We start from the raw sequence: 16,085 nt of genomic DNA, 5'->3' as shown, positions 1-16,085 counted from the left end.
ATGACAACGCATCTTAATGAGTTTAACATGATTGTCAATCAAATTGTCTTCTATTGAAATTGATTTTAACGAGGTTTAACCCTAATTCTTTTGTGGATCTTGGAAGGGCATGAAAGTAGTGACTCGTAATTCTATGGGCAATGCGAAGCTAAATTTCAATGAAACCAAGAATTGAATTTTTGTTGAGGAAGTTCGTAAAATTTATTCGCGAAACATCGATGTCGAGTTTTACTTTAAATCTTGTAAAAATTTTAATCGAAACAATGATAAATCAAAGTCGAGAAACGAAAGAAACAAATCTAAATTTAGGTGAAAACTATAAAATTTTTGTCTAAATCCAGACTGGAACTAGATTAACACGTGAACAAATCTATCCATTCACGATAATACTAAAGCCTAAAACTTTAAATTTTTACAAATTCCTTATTAGGATAGCTAAATTTGGCAATGGTCCTATGTCTAAATTTTTATGATGTGAATTAACGGCTGCTTCCAGTGACCCTATTCATCTATTCTCTCTCTTTCCAATTTTTCTTTTCTTCTAAATTTGTAATAATAAGTCAAATGATAATCATAAGTTCTTACTTACCATTTTTTTTCAACTATTTTTATCCAAAATATTATTTTTTTTAATAATGATCTTAATTTAATGAGCCAAATCTTAATTTTTTTTTTCTTTTGGGCATTGACTCCTCTAAGTCTTCTCTTCAAATCAATATCTAATGGAAGGGGGAGACGCCCAGCATTCACTTGCATTTGTTTCTTCCTTTATATTTTACTTTTAAATGAATAATTCACTTTCATTTTTTTCTATTTCTACTTTATAAATCTGGTCGTTACAAAGTATCATTGAAAAGATAAACCAAAATCTTAACCAACAACGTTTCAAGGAGAGGCAAAAATGGAAGGGCTTAAGCCAAGGCCCGCAAGTTCTTCCCCTCTCACCCCGTTAGGCTTCTTAGAAAGAGCAGCCACCGTGTACGGTGATTGCACTTCCATCATATACAATAACACTTCCTACACGTGGTCACAAACTCACCGGCGATGTCTCCAGCTAGCTTCTTCTCTCTCATCCATCGGCATAAAAGTGGGCCATGTCGTCTCCGTTTTAGCCCCCAACATCCCGGCCATGTACGAGCTTCATTTTGCTGTTCCCATGTCTGGTGCTGTTCTCAACAGCATCAACTCCCGTCTTGACGCCCGTACTGTCTCCATACTCCTACACCACTGCGAATCAAAGCTCCTCTTTGTTGATTGCCTTTCTCAGTCTCTAGCCTTGGAAGCCATCTCTTTGTTTCCTCCTAACGAAAACCCCCCACTTCTTGTCCTAATCAAAGATGATTATGATGATGCTGAGAGTTCCAATTTGTCATCATCCACCGTTGATTCTCGCTTCTGTTGCACATACGAGAGCCTGATGGAGAAAGGTGATCCTGATTTCAAGTGGGTTAGGCCTCAAAGTGAGTGGAATCCGATTGTTTTGAACTATACATCAGGTACGACCTCATCTCCTAAGGGAGTAGTTCATAGCCACAGGGGAATTTTCATGATCACACTTGACTCTTTAATCGATTGGGAAGTTCCAAAACAACCTGTCTACTTGTGGACACTCCCAATGTTTCATGCTAATGGGTGGAGTTTCACTTGGGGCATGGCCGCTGTTGGTGGAACCAATGTTTGTGTACGAAAATTCGACGCCCCTACCATCTATGGTTTGATCAAGAAACATGGTGTCAGTCACATGTGTGGAGCGCCTGTCGTGCTTAACATGTTATCAAATTCTCCTGACATTAAACCACTCCAAAGTCCTGTTCAAATCCTCACAGCTGGAGCTCCACCGCCGGCCCCTGTGCTTTTCAGGACCGAGTCACTCGGTTTCATAGTGAGTCACGGCTATGGATTAACCGAAACAGGAGGGCTGGTTGTGTCTTGTGCTTGGAAAAGGGAATGGAACAAGTTGCCAGCGACAGAGAGAGCGAGGCTGAAAGCAAGACAAGGAGTGAGATCTCTGGGTATGACAGAAGCCGACATAGTGGATCCTGAGTCAGGACTCGTTGTAAAACGAGACGGATCAACTCTGGGGGAGATAGTTTTGAGAGGTGCCTGTATCATGTTGGGGTATCTAAAAGACCCAAATGGAACAAACAAATGCATGAAAGAAAATGGTTGGTTTTACACTGGAGATGTTGGGGTGATGCATCCTGATGGATATATGGAAATCAAAGATCGTTCAAAGGATGTTATAATCAGCGGTGGAGAGAATCTAAGCAGTGTTGAAGTCGAGTCAATATTGTATTCTCACCCAGCAATCAATGAAGCAGCGGTCGTGGCCAGGCCAGATGATTATTGGGGAGAGACTCCCTGTGCTTTTGTGAGTTTGAAAGCTGAGTTAACTCAGAAACCAAGTGAGATGGAGATAATAGAGTATTGCAGAGCTAAGATGCCACACTACATGGTTCCCAAAACGGTGGTGTTTAAGGAAGAATTGCCCAAGACTTCCACTGGGAAGATTCAGAAGTTTGTACTGAGAGATATTGCAACGGGTCTGGGTTCATCATCTTCCTCACGGGTGAGTAGAATGTGAGCTGGGTTGAATCGAGTTATGTTGTCATTGTCGTTTTGCATTAGTCTCGATCAGCAAGTTAACCATTGGATTGTCGTTTTATGAAATACTAGTGCTTTTACATTTCGAAGAAAGTGGCGCACTGAACAAAAAAGTCATGGGAAGAGGAGGATTATCTTAGCTTATCTTCTGGAAAGAGCAGAAATGTTTTAGGATTACTTGATAGACGGTGAGGCTTATTATTTATTAAAAATTTATTAATATTAAAAAAATAGTGATATTTTAATAATTATATTTAATATAAAAATATTATATTAATACTAAACACTTAAAACAAAATCATTTATTACTATTTATTTTATTATTTTAAAATATTTAAAATTGTATTCTTATTATTCTTAAAATATTTAAATAATAATATTTTATTGTTTTAGTAATTATTATATTATTAAAATATTCATATTACTAACATAATAATAATTAAAATATTATTATATTAAATAATATTATATATGAAAATACTATTATTATATTAATTTTAAAATAATAAAAATATTATTTTACTATATTAATATTATTTTTTTTATTATTTATTATTAAAATTACAATATAATACTATTTATTATTGACTGTTGAAAATATTTATATTTAATAATATAGAAACTACACAATACAAATATTTAAAATTAAAATATTAGAATAATTTTAAAATTAATATTTAATATTTTCAAATGTTTTATTAAAATTAAATAAATATATTTTTATTAATACAATAATATTTTTAGTTAGATCAAATTAATCTAAGCTTAAACAATTATGTTCAAAGTTCAACTTAAGTAAAATTATAAAAATATTTAAAATTAAAATAATATAATACTTTTAATATTAATTTTTAAAGATTTTAATTAAAATTAATTAAAATATTATTATCAATATAATAATTTTGTAATTAAGATCAAATTAAGCATAAACTTAAAAAATTATGATCAAAATTCGACTTAAATAAAATTATACTCCTTACCCAATAATAAAATTTTTTCAAAAATTATCTTTTGTTTTCAAAAAAAAATTATTTTTAAAAAATCTTATTTTTCATTAGCCAATAAATTTTCTTACCAAACAAACATAAAAAAAAAAAAAATCTAAAATTATTTTCGTTTAAACTTTACCACTCCAACACTAAAAAAGAGGAAAATGGTCTCTTTCAGGCGTTTTATTATTGTATGATTTTATTCCCATAACAGATAAGGTCTGCCCCTTTCCTATTCTATTATCCATCCCCTTAGCGTTATCCGCATCCACTTTCTGACAACAACTACCAAACTATCACGCAACACGTGGTACGGTGTCGGATTGGGTCCACACCAGACATTCACGCATTAATTTTATTCATAGCACGCATTTGGTGCGAGAAGCGAAAGTCTTTTTTAACGCTTTTGATTTCAAAATTTTATATCAATAAATATATAATACATAAAAAATATATATATTTGTGCCGCGCTGACGATGAATGATAAAAATCCTACAAATAAAAAAAATTTTAGTCAATACAATGATTGTGATATATTATTTCAACGTTCAAATCAAAAATTATATAAAAAATAAAAAATAAAATAAAAGTTAGAAATTATCAGTTTTAATTAGTTTAAAAATACTTAAAAACGGTTATTTATAATTGTATAACGTAAATTTTATTCGTCTCGAATTCGATTTAATTTAAAATTTTTTTTATTTTTATATATTGAATTTGATTTGATTAAATATTATATAATTTATATTTGATTCAATTCGATTAAAATTAATAAAATATTATTTTTTAAAATATAAAATATTTTTTAAAATATAAATATATAATTAAAAAATTAAAAAATATTTTTTTATATAATATCAGATCGAATCGAATTTATCTAAAACTCAATTTAATTCAACTCAAAATTTGATTTAAAAATATATATATATCTTATAAGATCAAATTGAATCAAAATTCATCGATTATAATTTAGACTGCAAACCTTAGATTTTACACCTAATTTAGCCAAAGGCCGGCATAAGTGATTAGAGTTGATCTCATAAACAAACTGACAATTAATTATCCACTTAAATAACAATAATTCAACACCTATATGTGTTAATAAATAAGTTATTGAGATGATCGAATTAATATAAATCACGAGATTTTATGTTGATTTGATACATCAATTTAGTTAAAATAATTAAAATATTCTTACTTTTCTAAACCTTAAAGTAACGCTAACAATATAAATATATAAATAATAAAATATATGTATATACCTATAAATGTAACATGGTCAATTCAAAGGTTTGTCAGTAATAACATTAGAAATAAAATTTGTGTTAATATAAATAAGAAAAAAATATGTTTTACTATATTAAAAAAATATTGAAAAAACTTCGTGCAATATTTTATTGGTAACGAAATTGACAATCAACCAAAGGGCTAAGCAGCATCTCCTTGATGCTAGAGATGTTGGTGGCGAATTAAGAAATTTCAATCGACATAAGATTTGATTGTCCGTCTTTTGTCTTAATTTTTATTTTTATTTAAATTTTAAAATAGATAAATTTTTTAATTTTTTAAATTAAAATAAGATATATCGTATTTGATAATTTAAAATAAATAATTATAAATAATATATTCGATATATCTCTAACAAACGATCATCGATAATATTCAAACTTAAAATTATTCTACGAAAAAAAAAAATTTTTACTAATTTGATCAACCATTTGTTGGTAACCTTTTGTCTTAATTACTCGTTGTATGATTATATATATATTTATAAACGAAATTAAAAATTAATAAATATATTTTTATTATATAAATTTTTTATTTTTTTAATATATCCAAAGATGTATATGTTACCTTTCTAATTTTGATAGTGAAATTTAAACTCTAAGGATAGTGGATGCAAAAATAATCTTCAAAATTTAAATAAAAATTTTAAGTTTGATTTTATAGTCTTTTTAGTGGGGTCATATTTCAATTTTCTTTATACAAAAATGATATTATATATATTATATTATGAAAAAAAATATGTTAAATCTTAAAGTTTTTCATTATGATTGGTGTGAAGGATAAAAAATAAAAAGAGTGAAAAACGAAACGGGTAAAATTATAAATAAATTTATTAAATTAAGTTGAAGAAATATTTTTTCTCACATTTTAGATTTGTAGAGAAAAAATTGTACAAATTCACTAATTTTTCTTCATTCATCCCATTTTCCTTTTATTAAATGAAAAAAAATAAAAAATAATTTTCTTTTTCACACTCCTTCCTTCCAATCAAATACTGTAAAATTTTATCACAAAACAAACAAAATTTGTATATAAAAATTTGTTTTGGTTCTCTCTTGAACAAACTACATTGTTTAGCAATCCATTATATTTTTATTAAAAAATTAAAGCTCTGAAAGTTTATGTGTGGATAATGTAGATGGTTTCAAGGAGTGATTATAAATAAAATTTTATTATTTGTGAATTCATGTCACATTTCGGATTAAATACATAAGATATTGATATTTTAATCAAAATTAAAATTTGAATTAAAATTTAGAACCGAAAACCTTCAATCTCGATTTCTCTCTTCATATAAAGAATTAGAAAATAATCTTTATATGGATTTAATTCTCTTTGAAAGAGAAACAAAATTCCTTAATCAATTTCGAAAAATAAAGATTAAAATTTAAGATTTATTGACAACTTAATTTTACCCTAAATAAGCAATTCATCCAAAAATAAATTAATTAACTTGATTTTAGAGCCCTAATGTCACATAATCTGAATCTAATACCACATGTAATGTCTAACCCAAGATTATTGTGTCAAAATTAGAACATCATAATTAATTAATGAGACTTGGCATAAGTATTTGGGTAGTTACGATGAATTCATAAAAGTAAAATGATCATTGAAGTGGTTAGGCATTCCTCGTTGCTCTTCTCTTATCAGCGATACTCAATAGATAGTTATTGTAACTTGTAGAAATGAAAAGGAGAGCTTACCCTAATTAATTAAACAACTCTAGAAACCTCTTCATCAAAAGCTTATTGAGTCGAAGGCATATACAACCGTTAAATCACACTAATTCAGTAAAATGTGTCAAACACATATTTAAATGATCATATTAAATTATTTGAACTCTCATGTTTATCTCGTATTATGATTAAATTTATCATTCAATTTTATTATTGGGTTTATATTTAATACACTATTAATTTATAAATTTTATATATTATCAATAAATCAAATAATATCAACTCATTAATAAATTATTTTAAAGATTGATATTCACTCATTAATAAAATGACATAATGCGATTCATTAACAGTATATAAAATTTATACATTAATAATACATCAAATATAAATTTTTATTAAATTATTAAAAATTATCATTTAATAATAACCCATTAAAAAAATTCTAATAATAAACCCATTAATCACTTTGGACAACACTAGTTTTGAAAAAAATAAGATCGATTGAATCAAAATTGATGGACTGTTTGATCAAAAGATATGTATTAAACTGTTTATCAATGGAACCAATCAATGTCCAATTGAACCGAAAATGGATGACTGCTACAGGTTATAACTTAATCAAGAGAGCTTATTCCTCTCATCACATTCCACTTGATTTAATTTTGAATTAATCGAAGTTTAAAATAACTACTAAACACCGAGAGATTTCAGACAAAAAAAAATAATATTTTTTTTATAAATAATAAGAATTAATTTTTATAAATTATAAGTAAAATAGAAATTACAATTATAATTAAATATTATATAATTGAATAATCAAACAAACAAACTAATCAATGTTAACTAGAAAATTTTAATATAAAATTAAATCAAACCCATACATAATAAAATTTAAATTTAAGATCTCAAGATTCTAAATAGACTATTCTTAATGAAGAGAATGGAACTGAAAACACATCCAAAAAATTTCCAATATATCCATAATATTATTTTGTTTTTCTATCTGAGAAAAAGACTGCAGTAACTGTAGTAGTAGGTTAACAAAATTCAACTGCAAGAGTAATAGGCTTATTGAAATAGGATTTATTAATGGAAACACATGAACATTTTTCTCCAACAGTTACCCTAAATATTTTTGTTAATTCAAAATTAGACCAGGTAATTTGATACATGATACGAGATTCGATACAAAAATAATACAAATAAAAAACACGAATATAACATGACTTAAAATTTTAAAAAAATCATAAATAAATTTAATAAAATCAAAAAATTATATTTTATGTTTTCGTATCAACACGAACTGTAACATTTGATTTTCATATAAAATACGATACGAATACAATATTTTACACGATCCAGTGACATGAACTGCCAGGATTATTCAAAACTCAAACAACCCTACAATCATTTCCTATAGGGACTCAAAACTGAATGATGGAAAATAAAAAAGTTCAATTAAAATTTTCCGTTTTCCTCTATCTCCCTGAATTGATACAAAATGTTATCGATCAACCTCATTATAAAAATTTCATGAAAGAGCTTACACTGAAGTACTCTCTTTGGTTCTGAAAGATTTCTACAATAGTTCATTTGCTAATTAGTCAGTCTAGTTCTTGTAATCCGGATTATCCCTGAGACCAAGCTTTGAGAGAACAAGACAATAGGAATCCCAGTCAGTTCTTCGGAGATACTTCAACAACTTCTTCCTCCTCTGCACCATTGCTAGAAGACCTTTCCTTGAGTGCTTATCCTAATCAGTAATGATTAAAAATAAAATATATCAAATGCATTTTATTAATAAATAAATTTCCATTAAAAAAGAGCACCACTCATGTTACCAACCAGGATATACTTCACTGCTTCTAATGACAACGAAATGCCATTTAGACCATGTCGGGTATACAAGATTTTGATAAGATAAGATATGATGATATTATGAACAAGATTAAATTAAATAATGTTATCTTATTTTGTGTTAGATATATGCAACGATTAGGATGAGATAATTTATTTTTTTGTCAAAATTATCCTTCTTCTAAGTTTATACAATTTAAATTATTGATGTAATTTTCAAGGGTATAATTGCACATACAAGTTTAATCCCATAAATTAAAAATAATCCAGTCCACTTAGAGAGGATTAAATAATCCTATGCCAAAGGGACATTAATTCTCCTTGTAATCCTTATCTCTCGTTTTAGATATAAATCAAACATGAAATAGGATGATTATCATCCTATCTTATTAATAATCCTATGCATCAAATATAACCTTAGTATTACAAACCCAGATCACATACAGTCATATCCTAAATGACAGAACTGGCAAAATGGAGTGAACTCCAGTTCCATCAAAGCTGCTGCTCCTACAACAAACAATTGCAGTTTTTTGCCATGCTGATCTAGCTCCGGGTATAAATATGATTGCTACAGCCAGTTAAAACCTTAAGACATTCAATTACATCAGCTCTTTTGTTCCCTCCACACCAAATCTTATTATAGTGACATCTCATATTACACTGTTGATCGGCTACTTTGACATTAACAAAAGTTCTGAGGTAATTAAGACAAATTTCCTGCTTTAACAATGATCCAAGATTTGATGGCCTATGGTTAATGAAAGAAAAAGCAAAACAAATAAAGAGCTAGTGAATAAAGATCATTGCACAGTGTCAGATCTCTAACATTTTAAACCACGTATCTGGTATCCTCCAAACACATGAACGCAAAAAAATTGACAAAGCATTGGACAATTTATTATTTCAAGAATATGGTAATATTTATGGAAAACATTGATAGAAATGTATTTGTGTTTCTCTTTTTTCTTCGTTTAGCAGGAAAAGAAAGGTACACTAAAAGTAATGGAAGGACACAAGGGATATTGATAAAGGATAATCAGAAAAATGCTTTTACAGGATAAACCCATCAATAGCAAAGGATAGAAGTAGGGCTCTTTGGAGAAAGAGATATCAAAGTTATTTAGATCAATGTAAACACATCTATTACGTATCCCTAAGAGATCAAGGTTCTTTCCCTTTTTTTTTAACATAAGCTACAAGGCTGTACATGCTGATCACTCAACATTTGCATGAGAATAGCCACTATCACTTCCAAAAGCCATCTTGTAATCCATTCTTATTTCAACCAAGAAGGTGAAGTAAAATAGGAAATGACATAATATTGCATTAAAAGCAACTAAAATATAATGAGAATCTCAGTTTTAATGTTACCTTTTTATGCAGAACCGATGACAGATGTTTGATCTTGGTAGTGAGTTGTGCCACTGCAGAAAACCACCAAAAGGCATCAATGGCCCGAGAATAAAAAGATCATTAATGATGAAAAACAGTACATGTGATCAAAAAACTTCCAGACTACAGCAATAATATCAAAATCTTTAAGTAATCGTCAACTCTGAGAAAAATTTCATACTTTCATCCTTCTATGATCCAATTGGTGAAATACGAGATAGAATAGCAAACTAATCTAACTAATCTAACAGTCAAATCTCTATTACTTATGAGTTTAGTACCAAAAATAAGAAAACAAGTAACATACAAGTATTACCAAGGATCTGTAAACATGCGACTTAAGACTAAACTTGAATCGTATAATGCTTAGCAACTCCTCTAAGCATCATAGTCTTAATCAAAGGCTGGTAAATATTTAAGAGAAATACAAAAGGCTTTCAGCTGGATGGATATTTACTTTTCCCATGTGACTTTCTCACAATCAGAACTCCAAGCATGCACTGGATAGCCTTTACCAGTCCATTATTTTCAAGGCTGTTAAGGCTCCAAAGGATCAAAACAGGGACTTCATTTTTTAAAAAAATAAAAATAAAAATAAAAATTCCCCTAACTAATACGCATTTCTTATCTCCCAAATTTTAGAAAGACCTCAAAAGTTAATCTTACAGCTATGTATCTGACAAAATGCTACTTTGATCCCTTTAATCAGATATAAAAATACTTAATTATCATAATTTTGCATTCTTTATCTATACAAAAATCAATTATCCAATAAATAAATGTTAATTAAACATGTAAAAAACCATAATAGCACAAAAAGCTTTTTCTAGAGAGAATACAAAATGGTACTTACTCACCAAACATAAACATTTAAAAAGTTCTCTATCTTCTCAGCAATCACAGTCTGCACTACCATTCCAAAAAGAACACCCTTTTGGAATGTTGGATTCAGCATACCAGATGATAACATCTTTTTGCATAGTATATCCATGCTAAGTTTATTTTCAATTTTATCTTCTTACCCATTATTTAATAGTACAAAGCGACGATTTGATTTACAATAAACGAAAGCTTTTCTAATTTAACATTTGCAAAAAGGTAATTAGAGCATGGAAGGCTTTTATACCGTTCAACTAAAAAATCTGAGGAAAATTCAAATAAAGTAGCTACAAGCATGCATGTGAAAAATTAAGGTTATAGTCTACGGCACAATAACACTTCACCTTGAACACGTGCAGATCCACAATCTGACTCTGACGTCTTAAATTCATCTCTAACTTTTGCAAGCTCAATTTTTAGTTTTTCAGCAGAAGACATGTTATCTGGATGGAAATACTGCAAAAGCATTGTAAGAGTATTAGGTTTAAATATTGATGATTTTAGTAAATAAAACTACCAAAATAATTCAATCATAGTAACCTAGGGATAGGTTGCTTGATTAACACAAGGATACCAGCACCGACCTTTAGGTCAACAAATTTTGTCCAAAACAGTCTTACTAGAGGTCAGTCACTTCAATCATCTAAAAGATTAAAAAAATAAAAGATAGAAAGTACAAGAAGAAATTAAGCACCTTAAACTTTTTCAAGAGTATCCACTGAAAAATTTTTGTATAAAAAACAAAGCAAGCATCAAATAATAATGAATTTCTTTTCATATTTCCAATTCTATTAACAAGAAAATGTGCACCGGAAGAAAGAATATGAAATAGGATGTATGGGAAAGCCAGCTCCTGATTAATATAAGAATATGTGAAGTATGAGTTATGCACAGGAAGAAAGAATATGAAATAGGATGAATACGAAAGCTCCTGATTAACATAAGAATATGTGCAGTAGGAGTTAGTATGACGGTTAACCACACAGACTCAACTTCAACTATCAATTAGTAAAGGACACAAGAAGAAAAGGGGAAAAATAAACTTGCCTTTTCAACTAAATACTCCTTTGGAGGCTGCAACATAAAATTTGGAGTTCTACCCAAGTGGTCCAATATATCAATTCTCTGGACTGAAACAAGAAGAGATCAATATATTATATGATATTAGACATGTCAACTTTCAGTGCTTAGAGGATGTCACACATGATCCCTCAGTACAAGCAACATTCAATCAAATAAAATCTCAGATTCCACAGCCCACAAAAAAGAAAATCTTTAGACAACTAGATAACATTTACAGTAATTTTTCCTTCAGAAAGAAACCAGTAAACTTAAGACAATGGACACTTGAACCGATCTCCCTACTTAGATTTCTGACCCAAAAAACTAACCGAGAGTAGAATAGTTCAACTGATTGAGTCATATAAAAGATTTGATTTACCATGATGGATTTTAGTTTTGAACCCCCAAAGAAATACAAGAATTTGAAAGAAATTCGAAATACTGTTCTCAAAGTTTTTAGCTGCAAGCAGTGTGTTATATATCAGCTACAATGAAACTGTTGCCGCAGCCATCTGGTTTTAAAAAACAAACAATAAACTTTAGGTGAAACACCAAAAATCAACAACAAAACCCTTCCTATAGATTGACTAGTAAAAGCAGAAAGGTTTTAGTTTGAGCCTTTATCCTTGAAAAAAAAAAAAAAGAAAGAAAACAGAAAAGCTATATTTTCTATCAACCTCAATAGATTGTTCATAGCTAAAAATCAACAACAAAACCCTTCCTATAGATTGACTAGTAAAAGCAGAAAGGTTTTAGTTTGAGTCTTTATCCTCGAAAAAAAAAAAACAGAAAAGCTATATTTTCTATCAACCTCAATAAATTGTTCATAGCTAAAATCACCAAGAATCTTCTTTGAGTCCTCCGCACTCAGAACTTTGATTCAAGAAGAGGCCTTTACCACTTATGCTCTTTTTTTAATTCCCATTTCATAACAAATCACAGACTTCCAGTTTATTACATTCATTCACATCATTGAGAATCAAACTTAGTGATTTCCCCTTTTCATCTATTGACATTGAATGCAAAATTTAAGATTTTCTACCATCAATCCTATGAAACAACGCAAAATACGTTATGCTAACTGATGTAAGACATAAGAAATTCATAAGTAGAAATCTTACGGGACGTTTTTTTCTGTTTCTCGTCCTCAGACATCTTTAGCTTAGACAAGCTCTCCCTCAAATCCTTAAACAAAACCCCACCAATCCGCGACTCAGTCTCCTTCTCCTCCATCTCCCTCAACTTCATCAACCTTTCATTCAACTCCCGCAAGGAAAACCACCCTTCCCCTCCCTTTGCCTTTGGCCGCAACTCCTTCAACTTCAGCCCCAACTCTGTATAACCATACATCTTAACAAAATCTGTCTTCATCGCAGCCTGTCTTCCCTTGGTCATCTCCTTCATCTCCCTCCCAAAAACTGAGGTTGGCAGCTCGCTCGACGACCCTCCAATCACCGGGCGGACCACATTGTCATCCGAAGGCTTCGACTTTAAACTATCCTTAAATTCAGACAAAGACAAAAACGACCCCGGTTTTCTTTCCACATTATTCGCCTCAGAATTCGATCTCATTTGCCGTAGACTATTCCTTATAGCATCAAACGACAATTTCCCACCAGGACTGGAACTGTCAGGGCTTTCATTGGACACCCCCTGTTTTGCTAAGACGTTCCGTTTGTATAACTCTTGGAATGAAATACGGGACTGTGATTGTGAAGGTGTTGGAGAGGACTCAGTGGGAGGCGGCACGGCGGATCGTCGGCGGAACTCGGAGAGATTCTTGCGGATTTCCTGTAACGAAGCGCTCATGGACATGGGTTTGGAAGATGGAGTTGAAGGATAAGTGGGGTTTCTGGGTCTCTCTTGCTTTTGTTGTTGTTGTTGTTGTTTAAGGCTGGCTTTGACATCGCTGAAGTAAGAAGAGACTGAAGGGGGATTATTGCTGGAGTAGTTGTCGTTGGCGGTGGCTTTTTCGTTGTTTGGGTCATTTGAGGAAGTGGAGAAACGGTGGAGGAGAGAAGGGTTGGTGAGGGATCTGCGTTGGGATCTGGCCAGATGGAGAGCCATAGACATGTAGGGATTGGAAGAGAGCTGTTGTTAGGGTTTTAGGGAGAGGTGGAGCGAGTGAAAGGAACCGGCTCTCTTTTAAATGATATATTATAAATTTTAAAATTATAATTTATTATTTAGAGACGGTTCTTGGGTTTGATTTGCATTGAATTGAAGCAGGTCCTTTTTTTTTTTTAATACAAATATATTGACAAAAAAAATTAACAAATTATTTTTGTAAATATTAAGAAAACAGATTCTTCGTTCGTTTTATGGTTCTCTTTTTTTTTATATATATAGTTTTTTATTTTTTTAATATTAAAAAAAGGTAATTATTCTTTAATTTAACAAAAAAAAATAGATGAAAAGTTTCTACCATAAAAAGTTAATTAGTGTATTAAAAAATATTTGAGAAATTACAAAGTCAAAATTTAATAAATTTTTAAAAAATAATTATCATAAATAAATTTAATAATTTATATTATCGTATCGTATAAATATTATATTAATATCTTATTTTACATAAAAATTATATATTATAATTTATATAAATATGAAGATATAAAATAAATTTTTTTAATTTTATTAAATTTATTTATATTTTTAAAAATTTAAATTATATTATTTTAATATTTTTATTTATATATTTATATATTTTATATTTTAAATTAACAAATCTAATCGAAAATTATACTCAAGCAACGACAGTTATATTTGCAATACTACATTTTAAGAAATAAGGTCATTGAATTAAGACATAAAAAACAAAATGGTCAAAAAAAAAAAAAAACAAAGGTAAAATTAAAAACACCAAACTGGTAATGAAGTGAGAAATTCAAAACCCAAAAGATGAAACCACATATTACCATCATATTACGGAAGAGTGTATTTCTTATGTACTTTCTTTTACATCCCCAACCGATGTTTGCAGATCAAAATTTGTCTCTCCTGTCTTCAGATCAACGTCTGATTCAGATAGTATTTGGGGCGAAATTCTGCCGTTCGATTGTTATGATATCGCTTTCAATTCATCATCATCGTCCAATCAGTTGATTGCTTAGGAAAAAGGTCAAAAAAAAAAAAGAGTTGAGATTTTAAGATGCTTTCCGATGTTCAAATCAGTAACTATATGCGAGAAAAAAGGAAAATAAAGGGAAACTGGAGAGTTGCAGAGAATGAGAATGAAGGTTCTAGGTTTTCGGATCTTTTTTCCAATTTTTACATGTTGCTCGTTAGAGATGAAACAAAATTAAGAAATCAAAAAATCTATTCAAAAATCATAAATATTCTATTCATTTCGGATCAATTTTTTTTATTCTATTCGAATTAAATTTAAATATTAAATATGTATATTAAATTTGAATTACATTTTAAATTAAAAAATAAAAAATAAAAAAATTTTAACTTAATTATATATATTTTTAAATATATATATTTTAAATTTTTATAAAATGATAATAATAATTTTATATTAAAGTATTAAATATATTAAAATTTTATATTAAAATAGTATTTAAAAATTTTAAAAATTAAAAATCAATAAATTAAACTAATAAAATTATGTTTGATTCAAATAAAATAAATATTTAATTTAAATTTAGATCAAATTTTTAATTTTCATAATATTATATAATATTTAAAAAAATAAACCGAATCTAATTTAAACTAAATTGTTATCACTCTTATTGCTCACCAAATGTAATTCATATATCATATGGAGTCGATTATGTATAATGCTTGGAATAGGTGGTAGTTTGATCTTCCTATTACGATATCTCATGAGCTTAATTTATTATGTTAAATATTCAATTGACGAATCTAATTTAAATATAAAATTATAAAAAAAATTAATATTTAATATAATTAAGATAATATTATTTTAATAAATCTAATTGCACGTAAGTGGAGACAAAATTTACCATGCAACAAACTTGAAATGGATAATAAGCAACAACAACAAATAAGAAAAATAAAAAATATCTGAATTATGGTATTATGTTAAGTTCTAAATAAAAATGTTAGCACGAATATAAATTAATAAGAGAAAAATTAAGAAGATAATAATACAAAGAAATATGGGATTCGACCATGGCGACTTACATGCACAAGAGAAATACTTAAAATAATTAATATTATCACTTATATAAAAGAGTATACAAACCCCTATTTATATTGGTGGTATAAATAATATATAAAAATTAATAATGAGAGAAATATAAAATATTAGAATTAATTATAATTCATTATATATTTTTTTAAAATATTTATATTTGATGTATTA

General features: G+C 28.8%; 2 protein-coding genes across 3 annotated transcripts; one reads left to right on the top strand and one right to left on the bottom strand.

The window, feature by feature from the left end:
* The first annotated feature begins 451 nt into the window (after positions 1 to 451).
* On the top strand, positions 452 to 2,697 carry LOC111279934 (2-methylpropanoate--CoA ligase CCL4-like). Its single transcript, XM_022867005.2, has one exon. The coding sequence runs from the start codon at positions 902 to 904 to the stop codon at positions 2,582 to 2,584; it is 1,683 nt and encodes a 560-aa protein (XP_022722740.2). The 5' UTR covers positions 452 to 901; the 3' UTR covers positions 2,585 to 2,697.
* Positions 2,698 to 7,997: 5,300 nt separating this feature from the next.
* On the bottom strand, positions 7,998 to 13,916 carry LOC111279933 (S15/NS1, RNA-binding protein). Of its 2 annotated transcripts, none has more exons than XM_022867004.2 (5): positions 12,877 to 13,913; positions 11,741 to 11,823; positions 11,038 to 11,149; positions 9,794 to 9,846; positions 7,998 to 8,315 (listed from the first exon to the last, which is right to left on the bottom strand). In XM_022867004.2, the coding sequence occupies exons 1-5, from the start codon at positions 13,826 to 13,828 to the stop codon at positions 8,172 to 8,174; spliced, it is 1,344 nt and encodes a 447-aa protein (XP_022722739.2). In that variant the 5' UTR covers positions 13,829 to 13,913; the 3' UTR covers positions 7,998 to 8,171. The 2 variants fall into 2 exon arrangements, with proteins under 2 accessions (XP_022722739.2, XP_089612573.1); XM_089756447.1 differs by lacking the exon at positions 7,998 to 8,315 and adding an exon at positions 8,989 to 9,170 and having other exon boundaries at positions 12,877 to 13,916.
* Between the last annotated feature and the right edge of the window lie 2,169 nt (positions 13,917 to 16,085).

This window comes from Durio zibethinus, chromosome 27 (assembly GCF_047325235.1).
Source record: "Durio zibethinus cultivar Kanyao isolate XHJ-2024 chromosome 27, ASM4732523v1, whole genome shotgun sequence".
In the NCBI taxonomy this organism is placed as follows: Eukaryota; Viridiplantae; Streptophyta; class Magnoliopsida; order Malvales; family Malvaceae; genus Durio; species Durio zibethinus.
The sequence above is the reverse complement of the archived record's forward strand: the minus strand, read 5'-3'. Positions and strand labels throughout refer to the sequence as shown.